The 20324-nt window shown below is 39.9% G+C and overlaps 1 protein-coding gene across 1 annotated transcript in view; it reads left to right on the top strand.

The window, feature by feature from the left end:
• Window positions 1-233: 233 nt before the first annotated feature.
• Window positions 234-20324, top strand: part of LOC106535673 (transcription factor SOX-6) — a gene marked incomplete at its 5' end in the record, with an annotated part of 36606 nt that continues 16515 nt past the window's right edge. Inside the window, 5 exon segments of the mRNA XM_014032734.1 lie at window positions 234-354; window positions 3713-3792; window positions 11951-12100; window positions 14229-14409; window positions 14537-14724. Of these exon segments, the coding sequence (XP_013888188.1) occupies window positions 234-354; window positions 3713-3792; window positions 11951-12100; window positions 14229-14409; window positions 14537-14724 (720 nt within the window).

Here is a 20324-nt window from a genome sequence, read left to right as displayed (position 1 = left end):
GATGTGGGACCTTTGATGTACCAAGGTGAAATTGGGGTTTGGATAAGGAAAAGGCATAGTTTGACCATGTATTGTGTGAGCACACGAGAGCTGTCATTGCAGCACAGCCCCTTGTCAGCACGCATTAGGAGGAGCTGTGATCTAACCTCCCCCCCCGAGAAGGCTCTGGGTTTCTGTGTGCCATGCCRGTGCTTAGGCCTTTCTCTGATCTCTGCTCCCTATCTGTTCAGCAGGTCCAGGGTCACATGCCTCCGCTCATGATCCCCATTTTTCCACACGATCAGCGCACTCTAGCAGCAGCCGCCGCCGCGCAGCAAGGCTTTCTCTTCCCCCCAGGAATGTCTTATAAACMAGGTATGCTAAGTCTTTCACCACACTCAGCTTCCTGTTTTTAGTAATATTTTGTATATCTGTTTGTTTTTTTGTTACTAACAAAAAAAAATACCAAAAAGAAAAAAAAACAACCTGACTAAAATGTAAGACTCAAACTGCTATTTGTCTAAATCTGAATTTGAGTGTGGTAATGTTCCAGTCTGCGTGGAACAATAACTACTGGAATACAAGGAGAGGAATGCAAACATGCTGTCAACATGAAAGCATCTTTCAAAAGTGTGCAGGCTGTAATTGCTTTTTAAGCAATCACTGAGTTCCAATAACACACGTCTTCCCATATGTTTTTGCAGAGTGAGGTGATAACATTATGTAATCAAAACTATGAATATTGGTAGCTGGATTGCAATCTGTTTACCTTGCTTGTAACAACATAATTTATACGTTTTGTCTTTTGAAACGACAAGAAAAAATGCTCCTCCCAAAAAAAAGCTTTTTAAAATATTAAATATATTTGCTACATTAAGTAATACCTTGCTAGTAATTTCACAAACCCATATGTTTAAAAAGTAGATTCTCACACTCCAGTGCAAACTCACGACCTAAATCAGAAGACGTTTTTGAACACAGACGTGCTTCTGTATCTGCTGGTTTTATTTATTAGACTAAAACGGAGTATGGCTATCACAAAAAAACTAAAAGTTGTCCTGGCTCCCTAACCATAAATTATGTGTCAAAGAAAAAACCATCACAGATTTGAGTGACTAAAAAAAAGAAAGGCCCTTCCATGTTGCAAAATAACTCCAGAGAAAGGGAGGAAAAGAAAGACTCAAAAGTCAGCAGGTTCACAACAGAGCATTAAAAGGTGTGGTAGAGCAGTTAATGAATTAAGTATAGAACCACAGGATGAAAAAGAAAGTCAGCTATTTTGAAACTATGGAGCCATGACAGCTCAAACAAAGTGCCTGAGGGGAAGTCTTTTACCAGTGCGCTTTTCGCAATAGATTTGACACGGAAAATGTTTTAGCTCAAATAACAAGAGCTATTATGGAGTCATGGTCAGGGGTCACAATGTGTAAGATCCCTGCATAATTCATGAGTTCATGAAGAAATAGTAAAGAGGGTCTGAAAATGACTCTTTTAGTCAGAAGAGCCGAAGCTTTTATTATTTCTGCACAGCATCGGCAAAGAGGACAATGCTATCGTCGCCGCCTGCAGCGTTTACAGGAGGCTAACGTGTCCTTTCACCGTGAAGTGAGTGGCCAAGCATTCACTCTCAAGACTAAGGCAGACTAATCTGATGTTCTCATTATGAGACAGCTCACAGGGGCCGCTGCTTATGACCMCCCGACCATGTGGTGCTCTTATGGCAACAGAGTCATTCTGGCTCAGTGGTGGCAGGTCATCACTGTGTGCGCTGGCTGTGCCCAATGACCTGCTGTTGCATGGTAGACAAGCACAGTCATAGGGACACCAAGTCATCTTTTAAACAAATAGATTCTACTTGGACTTCCTCAGTCCGTTTGCACTGTTCACACAGACGCGACAAAATCTAATGGAGCTGCAAAAATAACCCCGCCGTCTTCAGTTTCTCGGCCATTCTTCCTTTTGCCACGAGTTGAAAGTTTCAACAAACCATTTTAACTTRTATCATATAAAGTTTAAACAGCATATTTTTTATTCATTCAAGTACATTTTTTTAGATTTAGTTGCTAAAGTTGTCCTTCAATCTCCCTTGACAATCTAAAGTTAAAACCAATATGCAAAGAAAAAGGAGATCAGGTTTGAGGTTTTTAGTCATAATTTCCATTCACCGTGATTTGATGTAACCTAGGAAAGACCTCATCTCCATCTGTCAACCCTCAGCAGATCTATGACTTATGTTTCATGGCACTACATGAACCTGGAAATATAGCAGTGGCGTCACCTGCACTATTTCCCRCCGTAGCATTCAGAGTTCAAACTCTGGGCATGAAAACATCCACTTGCAGTTTTAAATATATATATATTTTAAATGTAATTTCTTTTCAGCAGTGTGTGACGCCAAACTGGAGTCAGATTCCTCTACACAGACTGTGAGCACCCAAGACCCAGACCTTGCTACGCGAGACCTCCTCCCCCCAACAGTCGTAATGTGGCACATGACCCTCTCCCGGTTTCACATGACATCTAAAGACATCTAGCCATTTATTATCCTCAAATCCTACGTCACAGTCCGCAGAGAGCAAATGAGACACAGAGAATGCAATACCAAAAAAGAGGGTGTGTGGAAATAACCACGCTGCACCCCCCCCCGTCGTACGTCTAACCTAGCACTATTTGAAACCACTTCTGCTGTGTGATTTTATTTGCCACTAAATGGGGATTGAATTTCCATGGCCTGTATCACATTGTGCAGTGCTGTACAAGATTGCAGAGTGAGACGTGCGAACGGGGGCAAAGTGAAAGAGAAGGTACATACATTTAACTTGTCTGTGGCTTAATGGCTCCATATGTTTGTGAGGAGAAGTGACAGGCAGAAGTGGGGTCTGAGCGAAGGCCAACAACCCACCCACCCTCCCACTCTGACAGAGCACTCCACCTCCCCTCCTTCGGACACAGCCTTTTCTGTATGACTGCCGTGCCTGTCTCTTTGAAAATGTTCTGTCCACCTCGAAGCATAAGGCTGCGTGTGTAAAAGCCTTGGCCCCATCATTGATATCACTCAAACTGGGTTTTTTTTACACCTGTTTGATAAATGTGCTTATGGCAGGCCAATGTAGCACAAGTACAGCTTTTTTTTTTTTTTGAGAAACCAGTTCTTTGTTATGTGATCACAGTGATGAATGAGATAAGAATGTGTTGATTTTTTTTCACCCTTGTTATTGTGACTATACACTTGTTCTAACCAGTTTGCATACAAGCGCTTTCACTGCGCTGCCAAAGCCATCACCCGAACAAACAATGTGTTGAACAATAGCCAGACAAGTCTACATCTGTACGGACTGCCTGAGAGAACATGCCTAAGCCTTTACAAACTGAAAACGAGCAAAGATATGTGAAATGTAATCAAAGCACACGCATGTACACACTTGGACACAAACTAATAAAACTAAAGAGTGACAAAGTTGTTTAGCTAGTGTTCCCATAATATAGTTTTGGATGAAAAGAGTGCAATGGTATGAAATCCTCTCAAAAGCTATCCTGTTCGCGTCAAACCACCTTTTGTTAATGCAGATGTTTGGGCTAGACGCCGAGGGCTCAATGCAATGTGCCACACTGCTGTGGCAGAAGCAAAAAAAGCGTCCACAATCCATGCTGGCACTTGTTTGGACGCTGTGGGCCGACACATTGTCTGAACCTGTACGCATTGTTGTCTCTCTCTCTCTCTCTCATCTGACAGGTGATAACTACCCGGTGCAGTTCATTCCATCCACAATGGCAGCTGCAGCAGCGTCGGGACTCAGCCCCCTCCAGCTTCAGGTATGCACAGTTCCATGACAAAGAATGCTTGGGATGCCCGCCAAGCTCAGGGCAAAAGGATGGCTAAGCAGCTGTATGCCAAGTAATGAGCTGCACACTAAATAATCCTGGAGGCCCCCGGCTCACACGCGCTTATCACCTTACAAATGTAATTTATCCCCATTTTATAGAAGATTTATCCCCTCTGCTTCTGCCACACAGAGGAGTTAGGAAGATAATAGTTATTAGAGAGAATGAGAATCACTATAGCTACTTTAATCATCTGTCAGTGAATTTATCACAGGACAATTGGCTATGGATAAAAAATCTTCCTTTTATTGCTTTTGTCTAATAAAGATTAATATTTAATTTAGTTTTGTGAGGGAAAAACGATTTAAAAGATGAAAAAACATCTGGGAAAAAACTAAACATGTGTGAATAAAAATAACTGTGGTAAATAGTCCTAAGTAAGGCTGAGCAGAGGTTTATGAGACTGTGAATATGTTGAGATCGGCCCTAAGCCCTACGGGCTGCTCCAGGAATCTTCTCACACACTATTTAAAAAAGCTGAACTCGGGTCAGGGCTTAACCTCAGGCAGTAATGCTGCACGTAGATAATTATCTACATTCTATCCTTAAAGGTAATAGTCCAATAAATATGGCTATGATTGTAAGTTTCAGTTTGTGTGTAAGAGTCCTTTTGTTTTGATTTTTTAAAATTTTATTTTTTAATGTTTTGATTTTGCATATTTCTCTGTTAGAATTTCACAAGAATCAATATAAAATAACTCATTGTTTATATTTCATTTATTTTTTTCTTTTTTCTGTTTCCCACACACCAATTCTCACAAATGTCGCACCTGCTCAGTGATTTTCTCTCTTCGCCATTTCTTAATATTACCTGATATTATTCTGACAGTCTTGTTTTGTTTTTGATTAGATTTCTGTGTTGGACCTTTCACATGTCTTGCACTTTCCTTTGTTTGTTCTCTTTTGTTGTTTTCAATTTTTGTGAGTAACTGATTGTTGTTGTTGTTTTTTTTTTTTTCAAATGACTTTACCCCATGCATCATCTTAGTTTGCAAATTGGTTCGAATGATTGTTTTCTTAAATGCTTATTGGCATTAATATGCATATGAAAGTAGAAATAGGAATCTGACAAAATGTGTGTAGTGGAAATCTTTATTTAACAAGGACAAAAATATGTTATAAGAGACAAGGCACTTTGATGGTCTGAGTTTGTTTATTGCAAGCTGCAAGACACAAAGTGTAGCACAACAGTGGTTTTGCTGCTTCTTTTGTTATCAGTTTCTGGTGAAGCTCTGAGTAATTGTAGATCCTGTTTGGATGTGAAGTTAGAAATCAGTGTTCTTTGGAAACAAAGGAAGAAGTAAATAATAAAAATGCCCATCTCTGTTAACATATGGTTTAGTGGCCATGTTGGCTTTGCCAATGATAGTTATTTTAAAGCCTGAACCCTTGGTGCTCTACAGCAGAGAGAAGTATATGAGAACAAGCGAAACTGGCAATAAGGTTAATAAATCTGCACACTGATAAACGTGACATTTATCACACTGACGTTAACACTATTAATGTAAACAAGCCTCTGCATGTCCTAACAATGCATGCAGCTAACCCTAAAGAGCTGTGTGTCATTAAACAGCCACAAAGGTGCAGAATGAGTCTGCTCATGTTTCAAGATGCATTCTTGTAAAAGTTAAAATACAGTTTGTTTTTGTGACTATGTCTGTGGACTAGCTGGTGTGTCACAGTGAAGTTCACAGGAAGGGTGTGTCAGTTTAGACAGACAAGCACAAGGCTATTTATAGGGTAGCGTGAGGTCAGATGAGACAGTCATATATCTAAGGTTGGGGTGAGAAAGGGGAGTTGGGTCTAGAGTCATTAATTCCGATTATGTATCTAACCCTGGGAATGGGCAAAAACAGTGCCTCCAAGACCATGACTTGGCTGACCTTTACAGAACACGGTAAACAAAAAGAGGTGCATTTTCCATTAATTGAAGTCTGTCAGCCTGTCACATATTCCGCCTGCTGGCTGCTATTTACCCTACGTAGAGATTCCCCTCAAAACAGTAAGGAAAGTCAAACATGCCCTTTTCTCCATCGCTGGGATCAACAAACCATGTGACTGCCACCACTTCCTCGACAAAGCACTGGGAGTCTGCTATGATTAAAAGAAGTCAACTCAGACATGGAATTAAGTTAAAGTTGCGTCCTCACTTTAAGGGTGGTAATACCCTTCTTTAAAGTCAAACTAGAGTAAATGGTTCTGGAGCATAAAATAATATCACTGAATTGGAAAAAAATGGTTTTCTCATAATTTAAAAAGAGAGATGCAATGTCTTGAGGTTTTAAACAGTGAAAGATTTTTTTTTATTTATCTAACTGAAACAAAAAAAGATAAATAGTTGTTAATTTATTCTGGGCCTTTTTTAGTAACGTTACATTAGTTTATTTTTTACAGTTCTAATTTTCAACTCCAAGTCCATTGTTTATCTCCCTCATGCACCAGCACACACCAGCAGTTACAAAATCCCACACACATATGGCTGAATTGGCTGCTCCCACTAATTAAAATCTCTCTTCCTGTCAGCTCCCCTGTAAGGTATAATTTTCACCAATTTACTCAGTTTAGATTGTGCAATATATGAACCTTAAAAAAATCGTCTTATTGGTAGAATTATTTCCCAACAATGTTGTTGAGGTAATGTGATCAGCCATCAGCCAGACAGGCCAGCCGCTCTGCCAGTGTTAATGTTGGCCACGCAGCCTTTTCACAATCTCCTCTGTCATAACAGTCTGAGATCCTCACCCTCCGCGATTCTCTGCCTTTTCTCTCTAAGAAGAGAAAACCCAACAAGGTAACAAAGGCTTAGAGCTGATGGATGTAAATAAATCTTCCACGATGCATTTGAGTGTTGGGAGACTGTAATTTGCTTGTCAATACAGGGTGGTAGCATCACTCTGGTGGCTGACAGTCTGCAAGTGGCTGTCACCAGGCGTTGCTGTACCACAGGGCAATTTCACTCAATGTTTTCCTGACAGATTGGCTCTGGTCCGCAACTCACAGGAGAGGAGGCGGGTAAACTACCCCAGCGCGACATGCCTCTCTTCATTAGTGCCCACACAGAGCTGGGATGAGCCCAGGACCAGCAGGAAACAATAGCTCCATCCCTGCCTGTCCTTCACTGATTACAGCTGACACATCTCACCTAAAAGAGGAAATTGTGCTCAGATTGTACCCCAATCTGTCCGGACACCTACTATATTCAATCGAGCGAGGAGACAAGAAGGGAATTTTCCTAATTCTACAAAAGAAATTTCTATCCGGGGCAGCATTTAATTTGCTGTTTGTACACTATTCCTTGGATCAGTTGGCAAGTGAGAAACTATTTACTTAAGGAGAATGTGAACTTAATGCACCACCCGTCTTTTTAACCAAACAAATGAACAGTGTGGACGGCCCTCAACAAAGTCCTGTTTGTGTCACTAAAAGCGGTCGCTTGACTTAAAGGCCGTTTTAAAGAAAGTATCACTGGATAAAACAGAACATCTGGGTTCTCTGTATGTAGTATCACTCTTGGGCTAAATAAATGGAGAGAAATCGTCTGCTTTCCTCTCAGTCAAAGCTCCATTTTCTATCTCCTGCTTGCTCAGATCTTGCTTTTCCAATTTCCAATCCACAGTGTAAACCACCTCTAAGGGTTTCAGTTTCTGAATTTCTCTGTCAATGTACCTCCATCCTTTTCTTTTCTCATTCTGCCAACGTGTTTGAATTATCCAGGCCCATGACATCCTCTTGCTATACAGTGCTTATAATTGAGCTGCTTGAGATGAGACATAGAGAAACATTTGCCGTGGCATCTCTTTAGGCCCGTGATAAACCTGAGCCCATTCTCAGCTCGTGCTGCCACTGTAAAGATGAAAAGCAGCTGCCTATACGCTTAACAGCAACCCAGACCACATCTCAAGCAGACAGACACATCTGAAGGAGTACACTCACTAGCTTAGACGACGGCAGCGATAAGAAAGAGTGTTACACAGTCAGGGACAAACAGGAAGAAAGTGGGAGAGCAGCAAACCGCACATTATCTTTTGTTTGGATGTAAATGCCTGTGAGGTACAGATGTGAAGAAATGGCTTCTATCATTAACAAGTGAAGCACTTTTGACTTTGAAAGAGAGGAAGAGAGGAAGAGGAGGAGGTGGAGGGGAGGAAAAAAGAGGCATACTGTAGAGAGCAGCTGTTTCTGTGTTTATGAGCAAAGGAGCTTGGTCTTTGAAGGTAACCCAGAGCAGTGCAGCAATGCTTGAGTGTGAGGAAGGCTGGCTAATAGGACGGCAAGGTGAGCAGCTGGATTGAGGCAGTGGTGAACAGAGGGACAGATGGACAGACAGAGTTGATAATGCAGCGAGCAGCAGTGAATGGCAGGGCTGGCTCCAGGGGCCCTCGGCTTGGAAGTACCCACATTTATACAAGACAGAATGTGATTTTTTGTGTGTATGCCAAGGAGATACTAAGAGAAAAAAATATATAATACACAGCAGCTGTAAGATGGAGAAACGGGGGGGCATGAGAAGGGAGGAGGGTCTGAGTGGAGCAGGTTGAGTGCCAGCAGATGAAACAGATGTGGAGCCATACTGGAAAGCATCGGCACAGTGCACCAGGGCGCCTTCCTCCACTCTTGACATCTGGGCCTAGCTCGGGTCAGCCTCCATGGTCGCCCTGGGCAATGAGCCTGTACAAGCCTTGTGGCAAACGGGGCTGGCGCTGTGCTGCCTTTTAAATGGCGTGGTGCACTGAAGCACACTTAATGCCCTCATATCCAGTCTAGTGCTCAGTGTCCAGACTAAACTGAGGTGAATGAGACACTGACATGTCGAGGGACACATGAAGACACAAGAGTCTGCGCAAGATTGTTTTACTGTGACAGTTTGCTCACCTAAATGATGTAAATTGTGAAGGAAGTTTTCTTTCTTTGTAATTTTGTTGGCATGTGCAATGAATGACTTTGCTGCCTGCTTGAAAACTCCAACTACGGCATCTTTTTTTTTCTGGAGAATGGTGTCATTCTGTGACTTTGCATTAAACAAGTAGATTTGTTTTTCTTCATTTTCTGTTTTGACTAAAGTCCTGTTACTGAAAGAAAAATGATTGGAAGAATACAAATTACATTGTAAATTGAGCTAAATTACCAACTTTGTTTTAATGAATAAATAAAGACCGTTTCTAATCACATAACATACGTCTGATGTGCTTAACGTCATCAGCGGGGTGAGCAATCAAAGTTTAATGTCGCAGGCTGAAAAGGGAACCTTCTCTTTTAACCTTTGCTGCCTCCAGAGGGCTTGTTTTTAATTACCAGGGGCTAACAGGCTAACCTTGAGTGTCTTGCACTCACTTTGAATCTATGCTTGCTGAGCCATGTTTTACTGGAAAACAGGGGACGATGGGGTCAACACAATGATCTCAGGGATTGCATTTGTTTGTTTTTCCTTTTTCAAATGATGGTCTCTAAAATAAGAACTTATACTGTTTATAAAATGTAATTTTTAAAGCTAAATAATAGACACTTTGAATATTGTTGTATGCCATTGCTTTTTTACTAAAAGAGAAAATAAAGATATAGTCTGAATTTATTTTAAAGCTTTTTTGTCCTCTTCCCTAGAATCAGAGCATTGACTTTCACCTTGACCCTCATTACCTTGAGCATTTTTCTGCTTCCACCTGGCCAATAGATACTGTATGAAGAGAAGGCTGTTAGGTGGAAAAAAAAAGACAAGTGATGCAGACAGATGTTTTTAGACTTGGGAGTCAAGTAGCTTCATTTCGAAAATGTTTTTAGATTTTACTTGAGCTCACTGCTAAGATGATTTCTGACCTTGTGCTTACACCCAGCCCATAAAAAAATGCTGAGCATAAAAAAAACATCTTGCATAAGCAGGCTGTAAGAATCCCATTTGGAACTTGAGCAATTGTCAACATAAATTAATGGTATCTGCCTTAGAAGTTCCCATAATATAATAGCAGCATAAAAGAGGCCTGAGCAAGGAATGATAATGGACCAAAAGAGAACAGCTAACTTTAAAAAATGCAATTAAATTAAAGTGATGGACAAAAATTAAATTTCAAATAAATTATTTTACGTTAAAAACAAAGTCAAACGTGAAACCTAGAAGCTGTGCAGTTTTGTAATGAATATAGAAAAGCAAACAGGTCGAACTTCACCTGAAATGTAATGTGATCTTTTACTAATTAAACAAAAGTTGAAAACATTCCCAGCTGCACAATCACTGTATAACAAACAGTAAAATATTTTATGTCAAATTCAAACATGTCAAAATATTTTTTCAAGTAACTTTACACAATAGTTGAATGGACTCTGCATCAAACTGTTCAATAAATGTAAAGATTTGGATCATTCTCAGTACGTTTAGAATTTATTTTTAAGTGCAAGTCAGCAGACTGCATAAAACACATTGATTTTTTTTTTTTGTTTAACACATTACATTGGTCTGCCCCTTTGATTCTGTTTATTGTTCTTTGCTTCATTGAGCATTACTGGTCAGTGCTGTTCAACCTGTAGCACTGACCTCCTAATCAGTGTCGCCATCTCGACTGTGTGCAGTTTGAAGCTAAATCTAATTATGCTCTTTTTTTTTCCTGGGACAATGTAGTCTTTTTCACTGATCAGGGCCATGCCCATCAACAGGCCAGTTATCAAACATCTGTCCAGCAGACATCTGCTAAAGCTTTAGAGTAGGCTGGAGTGACAGTCACTGAATGTTAACTCCTCTTTTCTCTATTTTTTCTTTTCCGCAACTGTTATTTCTTTCTCACCTTCTTTAAACACATCAAATATCTTTTTCGCTGACATTAACCAGGTCCAACTCGGATGAGACAAAGTTTTGGTCAGTTCCTGTGTCTCCTGTTGGAAACAAAAGGCTGTTTGTGATCAAGGTTCAGGCGGCGCTATCATTGTGGGAACATAATCAGTCTGTCATTTCCGCTGCCCGTGTGCTCTTGTTATTCCTAGGTCCCCTGGAAGAATGGACCTTTTATTCCGCTGCTTATGTGGCAGTGATAAAGTTTCTTAGAAGAGCACACATTTGTTTATGTTTGGTGATTTGTGAATGAACACGAAGCACTTTATTTGGCTTATGGCGTCATCCAAATCACGACGGGATCAGGCAACTTTTTTTGTCTTTGCTATTTATTTTTGCAACTAGTCAAATCAGTAAATGAAACAAGGTTTGTTCACTGAGGAATATGACACAAAAACACAAAAAATGAATGTTTTACTTAGTCTGTGGTAGCAATAGACCAGTTTTTTGTCTAAAGTTCGACATGAAATAACATATTTTAGAACATTTGCAACAGGAGACACTTGGCTTCAGATTCTAGGGTCTGCAGCTCTAAAATAGAGGTCACAAAAATCTATTTTATTAGATTAGGAGTTTTGTCCTTTTTCAATAAGATCAAAAAATACATGCTCAAATTAATGTCTAGACACAGTTACTGTATCTACAGAGATCTGTGTGCAATGTACTCAGCCCTGTGGTGTAATGTAAGTTGTTCCACTTTGTTTCCAACCCTGGTCAATGCTGTGGCGTAATGGCGTAATTTCAGTTATACTGCTGGTCCATTACGTTCTTTAACATTTACAATGCATCTGTTTTAAAATATTCCGTATGGCAACAGCATGTTTGCTTGTGGTATGGGATGTCTCTGATGGCTGCAGGGAGACAAATCACAAGCCAGAAACTTCAAGAGGAGTCTGTGTAGATCTCCAGCTCTGTGCTAACACACTTGCATCCAGGCAGCAAACTTTTCTCTGTGATGAGTGGAAAATAGGGGCTCAGAGTATTTTTTGAGAGAAAGCCATCTCTGTATTTTTTTTTAAGACTGCTGCCTCTTATGGGTTCAGCCTTTGAAATACAGTTAAGACTTTTGATGGGCGTTCGCTGCCAGTCTCGTGGAAAGAGAGGAAAGGCATTTAAAATAAAAAATGAAACGGTGAAAGACAGAGAGGAGGGGATGAAGGCGGACGCAGATGCAAAGAGAATTCTAGGAAGAGGAAAAGACAGAATATAAAACTTTGAATGTATGCTGGATTTAGATGCTAACGCATTGTGGGTTTCTCCACCTCCCCCCAACAGCAACTGTATGCCGCACAGCTCGCCAGCATGCAGGTGTCTCCGGGAGCCAAGATGCCTCCGCTACCCCAGCCCCTCAACGCAAGTGGGCCGATTTCCCCCTCTTCTCTGAAGAACGACAAGAGTTCCTCGAGCCCCATCACCCAAGTTAAGGTACGACCCTCAGTTTCATTAACCAGCCTAAACTTTGAGTGGCACTTGATCTAGCTTATCCTAGATGGTGTTATCTGAAAAAAGAACTATCAGTACAACATTCAGTACTTCAATATAACGACCAGCCAGTTGTGAGCCCAGCTTCTAACAGACCATCAATCTCTAAAGCTTTAACAAGGCCTCTTATTTCCAAACCAGAGCTTTGTGGGCACAGTTGCTATAGCTGTGGCACATGCTTTTCCACAATAAAAAATCTTTTCTTTTATGTTACTAAAAAGGAAATAAACCCATTACAACAGTGCCATACAGCTGCTAACAAAAGTAAAACATGAAGCAGTCTTCTACTTTTTCTTCTTTTTGTTGTCCTGTAAATAAACCAAATGCAGGATGTGTTTTCTGCTGCTGTTTGGCATGACTACTCTGAGCCTCCATGCAAAGAAAAGGACACATTCATCACTCTGGCTCACTATGACCCAAACCAGAAACATATGTCCATTTGAAGTAGTTTAGTTTAATAATATCACAATGAAGAAAGACTATAAATCATGGTGGGAAACCACTCAAGCTTTTCTTCACTCATTTGCCTACACACACACACACACACACACACACACACACACACACACACAAACTCACAGAGAGAGAGAGAGAATCTCTTCCTTTTTGCACATCTCCACTGTTATCATATGAGTACAATCCTCTCTTTCTGTGAGTGGATTCCTCTTAATTCAATCAGTTTTAACAAAACTTCAATCCATGTGAAATACCAAAATGCAATACAATTAAATAATGTTTTTTAAATAAATTAGTTATACATTATGAAATATTTGGCAAACATACACTGGCATCTTCCTATTTCGGCCCACACTCCAGTGGGTTCAGATTGCCTTCAGTTTTGTTTGTCTATTTTCAGCTTCACCGCATAACAAACTGTTATTGGCACAGCAAGAACAAGGCCTCTAGGCACTCTGTGCTTGAGCCATATGTTTGGACAAGGAGACACTTGGGCTCTAACAAATGTCAACATGGGCTTTAACCCGATTCTATAAGCTGCCGTGTGGGAGATGTATCCTCTGCAAAGTAACATAAATGAAATGTGTCATATTTATGGGAGAAAATGTTTAAACTGTCTAATTAAAACGCACACTACACTCAGTGCATATAGTGCCTTTGAGCCAGTGTGTTTTGTGATGGGGATTATGGTTATGGTGGACTGATGATAGTTTACAATGTTGACACTGAAGGTGGCTTTTGAATTATTGTGCATTATACAGTGAGGGAAAAAAGTGTATACCATTGGCTCATTTTGAATGAATAAATGAGCTTAGAGCTGTTGCTTCTCGGTGAGAAGGTCGCAGGATTGCCTCCTGGCATGGGGCCTTTCTGGATGGACTTTGCGTGTTCCCTTTGTGTACTCATGGGTTTTCTCTGGTTTCTTCCCACAGACCAGAAACATGCATGTTAGGTTGATTGGTAACTCCAAATTGCCCATAGGTGTGAGAGAGTGGATATTTTTCTTCTTTGTCTCTATGTGTCCCTGTGATGGACTTGCGACGAGTCCAGGGTGTACCCTGCGTCTCGCACAGCAACTGCTGGAGTTAGCTCCCAGAAAGGAGAAGCAGGTGAAGTAGATGGATGGATGAATGGCATATCAAAGCACGAGATAAAAACCAAATATACACAAATGAAGAACAAAATTAGAAAACAAGTTAATGAAGTAGATAATGTAAGTCGACATCTGATGAATGGAACAGCTGTCTTTGATCGTTGCTACCGCTGTTATCTGGTCATTATTTATTCTTCGAACCGGAGTGCAGACACTGAGAGCAGGGAGGAGGAGAGGCAGAACAGATGAAGACATACAGAGGGATGGAATCTGTTTTAATTAGTGCGAACAAAGGCGCTGGACAACTGTGAGGAAGATCGCAGAGGAGAGAAGCAGAGAGGAGCGGAGGCGGGGGAGCCAGACAAAAAGAGAGGGAATCTGGAAGAAGCTGTTGGTCAGGATCTTATAATTAATCAGAAACCGAGGAGAACTCTGATCCATGGGATTCCAGAGCTCCTCCAAAAAGGGAAAAGTGGGACCTGTTCAAATCTATCTTTTTTATTATCTTTTTTACTGTCGAAGGAGGAGGGTACACAGCCTCTAAACCTATCGGCTCGACCAAAAACGACAGACATGGTCAAGTCTCCTACATCCCCAACATCAAACCTGTTTCCTGGCAGTAAAAACAGCCCCAGCAGTCTCATCGGCAAAGGTGGAATTCCAAGCCCACTTGGAGGAGGCCTTGGTCGGGGCTCATCTCTCGGTAAGATCCTGAAATTTCTCCAAACATCAATGGTACAATTAAGTTTTGTGACTATCGGTTTCAAATATATGATTCTTGTGCTAGTGCAATGTGTTCCAATACAAGTGATTTTGCTGTCTCGGCACAGACATTTTGTCCAGCCTAAACTCCACTGCGTTGTTCGGGGACCAGGACACAGTGATGAAGGCCATCCAGGAGGCTCGGAAAATGAGGGAGCAGATCCAGAGGGAACAGTTGCAACATCACCAGCAGGGCATAGATGCAAAGCTGTCTGCCCTCAGTTCAGTGGGCCTCAACAACTGCAGAGCTGACAAGGTCAGAATCATCTAGTCTGTCTGTTTTATCCCTGATTCACATCTCCTCCGTCTCTATATTTCTTTCCATAAATCAATAAACATGCAAAAAAGTGCTCAGATCTCTTTAGATAGAAGAAGTCGAAGAAAGAAACTATTCAAGAAAGTGGAACATTTTGATGCAGCAATACATTCTAAGGCTAATAATTTTCTTTAATCAGCATCCAGGGTGGTCGTATTGATAAGAGCTGGCATAGTTCAGCATGTGCAAGTGTGTTTACTCAAATTAGCATGAATGTTTATGTGTGCGTGCTCAGAGGCTTCGGTGTTGTTGATGTTGGTGTGAGAGCCATGACAGGCCATGGCAGTGCCCAGTGTGGGTTAAGAAAACTCTGAAGTCTTTGCCCAATTAAAGCCAACATGCAGCCCTCTCCGTCCCTTGACACGGGATGAGGCTGCTTTGTACCGGGAGCACACACTCCCAGGGATTCCCTTTAAAAATATCTTCAATCGATGAGTCAATCAAGGAAAGAAAAAAGCTGTCCTCTCCTCTTCAGCTTGATGCCATGTTGCCAGTTGGCTGTGAGGAGCAGGCAGAAACTGGGAGCGATGCTCATTAATATTTCAGTACCTGACACTTTCAACCAACACCCTCAACTAGGTCAATGTATATGTAAAAAAGTCTATGAATATCTATTTTGATTTCTTCCTAATTTGGTGTTTGGAAGAGATTACTGTCGTTGCAGGTGGCAATCAGCTATGCTCTTACTGAAGTGAAGCAAATAGATTAGTGCAGCCCAGCAAGATGATAGAGATGAAGCCCCTCATGCACTTACTGTATGCCTTCACAACCTTGCAAGGAAAATAAAAAAAAAGTTTTATGATAACGATTTGATTCATTAGCTCAATTATGAATAAGATTTTCCTCCCTAAATTTGACCAATTTTAAACACAGTCAAAAAAAAACTTGTGGAAAAATCCTTCTCAACTCTTTTTTATGGTGCTTTCTGATTGTTAGAAGTCAGAATTTTAAAGTAAAAAAAATCAATAGGAAAACCCTCAAAGGTCAAAACTTTGACCCAGGACGTTGGAGGTTTGCACGCTTTTTTAACCTCAAAATCTATTCTGGCTGCCTTGCACAGAAAAAGCTGGTTTTTTTAATATACTTTTGTCTGTTTGCAATCTTATTAAATTAGTAGCACACCATGTTTACAGCCTGTTAGTGAACATGTTGCCACAGTAAACAGATTATTACAACATTGCCATTTTTTATTGTTAAAAGTTAGCCTGGTCACAAATCCTATTTGACAAATTGATGACATCTGAGTTTTAAGATAAATTTAAACACCACAAAGCTTTTAGCATAATATAGCTTTTATTTAACTATAAAATGAAAAGCACATGAATTGGTTTAGCTGCCTTCTTTCCTCACAGCTAAAATGTGCATGTGGTTAACTGAGCAGGCAAATCTGCCCCGACATGCAAGCAGTAACTAAACAATGCCATTTTCCTCAAGCAGCACACCTACACCGTCATTGTTCTCAGTAAGTAGAGCTCAACGCCCTTTTCTTTACTTCCAGCTTACTCTCTTGTGAGTTTCGGTTTGTTTTCTTAGGGTTTTGGACTCGGCCTGTGTGTTAAAACATCTCAGAGGAGAAGAATGCCTGTCATTTCTCTTCTTTTCTTTTCCAGAGGGATTTTTTTTTTTGTTGTTTACATGAATCAGTCACTCCTCACCTGTAATCAGCCTTTTGTTTGTACTCATCACTTAACCAAAAAGAAAGGGGAAAAAAAAGTGTTTTTGTGTGGACTAAATGGAAAGGTGAGGGATGGGTCCTAAATGACTGTAATAGGGATAGAAACTTGATAAATTAGAAACAAATATTAAGATTATATTGACAACCAAAAAATTGTACCTCATAGAGTAAATAGGAACATAAAACATTCTGTTAAGTCATGTCTGCCCCTGTCTACACTTTTCCAAAGAACAGCATCACTAAGTTCTACTGAACAAGATAACCACACTCATGACTGACTTTCCTGCTAAGAGCTACATAGATTCTATCAGGACTTAATTTCAGTGATAGTGCTCCTAAAAATGATGATGTGATATTATAAAAATGTTATTAAATCAGCTAAAAGAATTGCCTCATCACCTTCACCGTTTGGGCTGGGAAAAAAAACAGTAAACTGTAATTCAACTGTAAAATGAGAGTGAAGAAGGAGTGTTTTGCTGATACAACAAGCCAATAGACTAGAAAGGCTTGAATGTCTCGGATAAAAGCTTTCACTTTAGTCAGTTTCGGAATATTAATATTTAAAAAAAAGCATCTCACCTGACATAAATATGGCGTGGTCTTTAATAGCTCCCCTTCCAGTCTCTTGTTTGGAAGTTTATCATAGTGAGAGCTTACATGAAGAAGATTCTGGAAGGTAACATAAATGGGATTAAGGAGAGGTTAAGATCATTCAGTGTGGCTGTTAGAAGGGGGATATTAAATATTGATTTATCCCGGTGTAATGACCGGACAGAGGAGTGGGTCTAAGTGCTGCTTAGATGGATCAATTCATCTTTTCACACAAAGTGTATTTGAAGAGTACAATGCGTTCCTCCCAAGCCTTTATCACTACGACTCTGGCTCTCTTTCCCTCCCTTACTGGCCACTGACCTATTTGAGAACATAGGGTAGATCAGACTTTGTTCAAGTATACAAGCCTTTAACCTGAGGACATGTAAAATATTGATGCTTTACAAGAGCCTTTTTGTTTTATTTCATTTTTTTCTTGTTTTTTATTTGTCTGTTTTTACAATATTCCATCAGTACAATAAAACCTTTTTACAACTCTTCTACAATTTGTCTTTCTGAAATATTTATCCAAAGGTATTATTGTCTCTGAAGGGCAATTACTTTGTTCCATTATTTACCATCTACTCCTCAACCAGTGGAAGCTTTTACCCAGAATGCACCACTAGGCCTGAAGACGATTACAGAACATCTATTTGTAACCATTTCAATGCTTTTCAACTGTTTTCAGTTGAAGAATCAGTATTTTTGTTATTTTATTGTTTACAAATTCAATTGAATTTTCAGCTCCAACAGTTATTGCAAGTACAACAGAAAAACTTTGACTTAAAATTTTTAAGTTTTAGACCCATCGGTTACACTGTTTTACACCAGTAAATCTCTGAAAGGTCAAGAAAAAAGAAAAATGCAAGCAGAATAATCCAACTTTGTGTTTTCTTTTACTTTTTGGTCACCAATGCATCCATTTCTTTTCTGTTAGTTCTGATAAAATGCAGCTTATTTGATGCCTGGGATCTTGTGTGGAAGAAAGTATATTCTTCTGCTGACAAGTCCTTAACTGGAATCAAACGGGGGAAAGGTCAGTGTATTAACCTATTGAACTGCCCTTTCTGCCCCACAACACCACTTTTACTCAGTATTGATGGCTACAATTGTCCATTTCTCATATCCCAAAGCTCAGCCTGTAAATATTCAAGTGGAGATTACACTTGTGCTCCACAAAATCCAGACTGCTAACCTATTGGTTGTAGTGGTTCTTCAGTTCTGCCTGTGTGTGTGTATGTTGTATGTGTGCATATATCCACACATATAAAGTGTGTGGATGCTGGTGATGCCAGGGCTCTATTCAGGCAAAGCCCTCACAAAGACTTTGACTATAATCTTGTCTGCTTTGCAGCCCTGGAAGCAATTTTCTGCTCCTTTTCGACTGGTGTCTTGGAAATTGCAAACCAAGGCATTTTGGCTGCAGTGTAAATCCTTGGCATACAAGGGTTTGCCCATCCAAATTAGATTATGCTCGGCTCCCAGGCTCAGGCTGAAGCCAGCAAGTGCTATTGTGAAGATTGCTTACATTAATGCTTTGTCCGATTGTTAACACTCGCCAAAAGAATAAAAAATAATGTAAGACTGTGCATAAAGTGTTCTTGTGTGTGTTTGCATGAATTTGCCTATCTACAGGATCGTGTCCCAGTTCTAGTCTGTCACTCCATAAAAACCACATCAAACATCTTTGTTGGGCAATTTATTGGCAATATTTCTAGATTCCATTTTAATGTGATAAATATTTTGCTGCTACAGTTGTTTATTAATGCTACTGGTACCAAGAAACTGAAATCTAATACTGGACTCAATACAAGCTGTATACAACAAAAGATTAAGAAACAAAAATATTGCAAAAAAACCTGCTATACGTATTTGGACTCCAGTGTCGAACAAGATTAGAAGTTTTGTCCTGATGAGAACAAAGTTTCAGTAATGCTGCAGTTTTTCATCCCCAGCTGTGCACAACCAAAGAGTGTGATAAGGCTAAAGGTTTTAGTCCAACTTATAATCTCATCAAGACTCCATGAATTGTTCTGGATCATTGAGGACTGAAAACCCGTAAAAGCACATGATGTTACCACAAGTGATCTGAGCAGGGTAGATGAGAGGAGGTTCTGTCAGAAACATTAAAGTGTAGAATGGACAAATATTATATATTCCAATTTCTGGCCTGGATATGACGTACCATAATCCTATGAAATAACCCAAAATAGACACAAGATATTTAAAGAATTGTCGATTAGTTGAGAAGTAGTCAAATTTTAGGATTTTCTTTTTACTTGTACAAAAAATTATATATATATTTTTTTTTCTTTTTTTTTTTCTTTTTACATTACTAGATTTTCTCTCATTTGTCCAGGTTGTGTTTCTCCAATTCAATCCCCCCTGTAGATGTTTGTATACTGGATTCACCCCACTTTTTATCAAATAAGATGTGCCGGGACAAAAATAGTTTTTCATCTCTGCTTTGAGAGGTGTTGAAACATTTGCCAGCCAGTCTTTTGTGGCTGCTACTGTTGATTCTTCTGCTGCCTGTATTAGCCTTAGCACATGAACACGGGGTGGGACAACAAAAAACAAGCCAACAGCTTCTAAGAAAGAACCTCTGGGTTTACCACATGGCTGGATGTACTTAACATTTAAATGGTTTAAAACTCACTAAACTACTGGAAAGCTGGAGGCCTATAAATAACATTACAACTGGTTACAATAAAAATACAAAACAGATGAGGCGCCGAGCTGCATGGAGCTGCGCACGCTGCTAAGTGCAGCCTTTGTTTCTAACAGGACTGGGACAGATTGTTGAGAAGTTTAGTCTAAGACCCTCAGTCTTCACTCAAGAGCTACCGGCCGCAGTGGTGACTGACACTTGATACACAAAGCCCTGCATTGTGGTCTGAACCATTGCCTCCAACTTACCACATACCAGGTGTGTGATATAACAAGAGCCAGTCCTGCACAATATCAAATAAAAGTGGCTATTTAGGGTCTTGCAGCTGTCAAAGGCTCCAATTATGAAAACTTAAACATATAGAATAGTATTGTTTTTGACTGTGGTTGAAAATAGATTAAGAAATCTCCCAAACTACAACTTTAATTGCTGTCAGATTTTAGTGATTTAACTGAACTTCTTACTAACTCTGTATACACATATTAAAAAGATATATAAACACATTTATACATGACTTTTTAAATAAATACAATGAATAAAGGCAGTTCATTTATTTTTTAAGCATTTTGTGAAAGATTCAAAATAGTTTTAAATCTGATTCCA

Source organism: Austrofundulus limnaeus, unplaced genomic scaffold, assembly GCF_001266775.1.
Source record: "Austrofundulus limnaeus strain Quisiro unplaced genomic scaffold, Austrofundulus_limnaeus-1.0 Scaffold1524, whole genome shotgun sequence".
NCBI lineage: Eukaryota > Metazoa > Chordata > Actinopteri > Cyprinodontiformes > Rivulidae > Austrofundulus > Austrofundulus limnaeus.
This window is presented reverse-complemented; position numbering and strand designations above follow the sequence as displayed.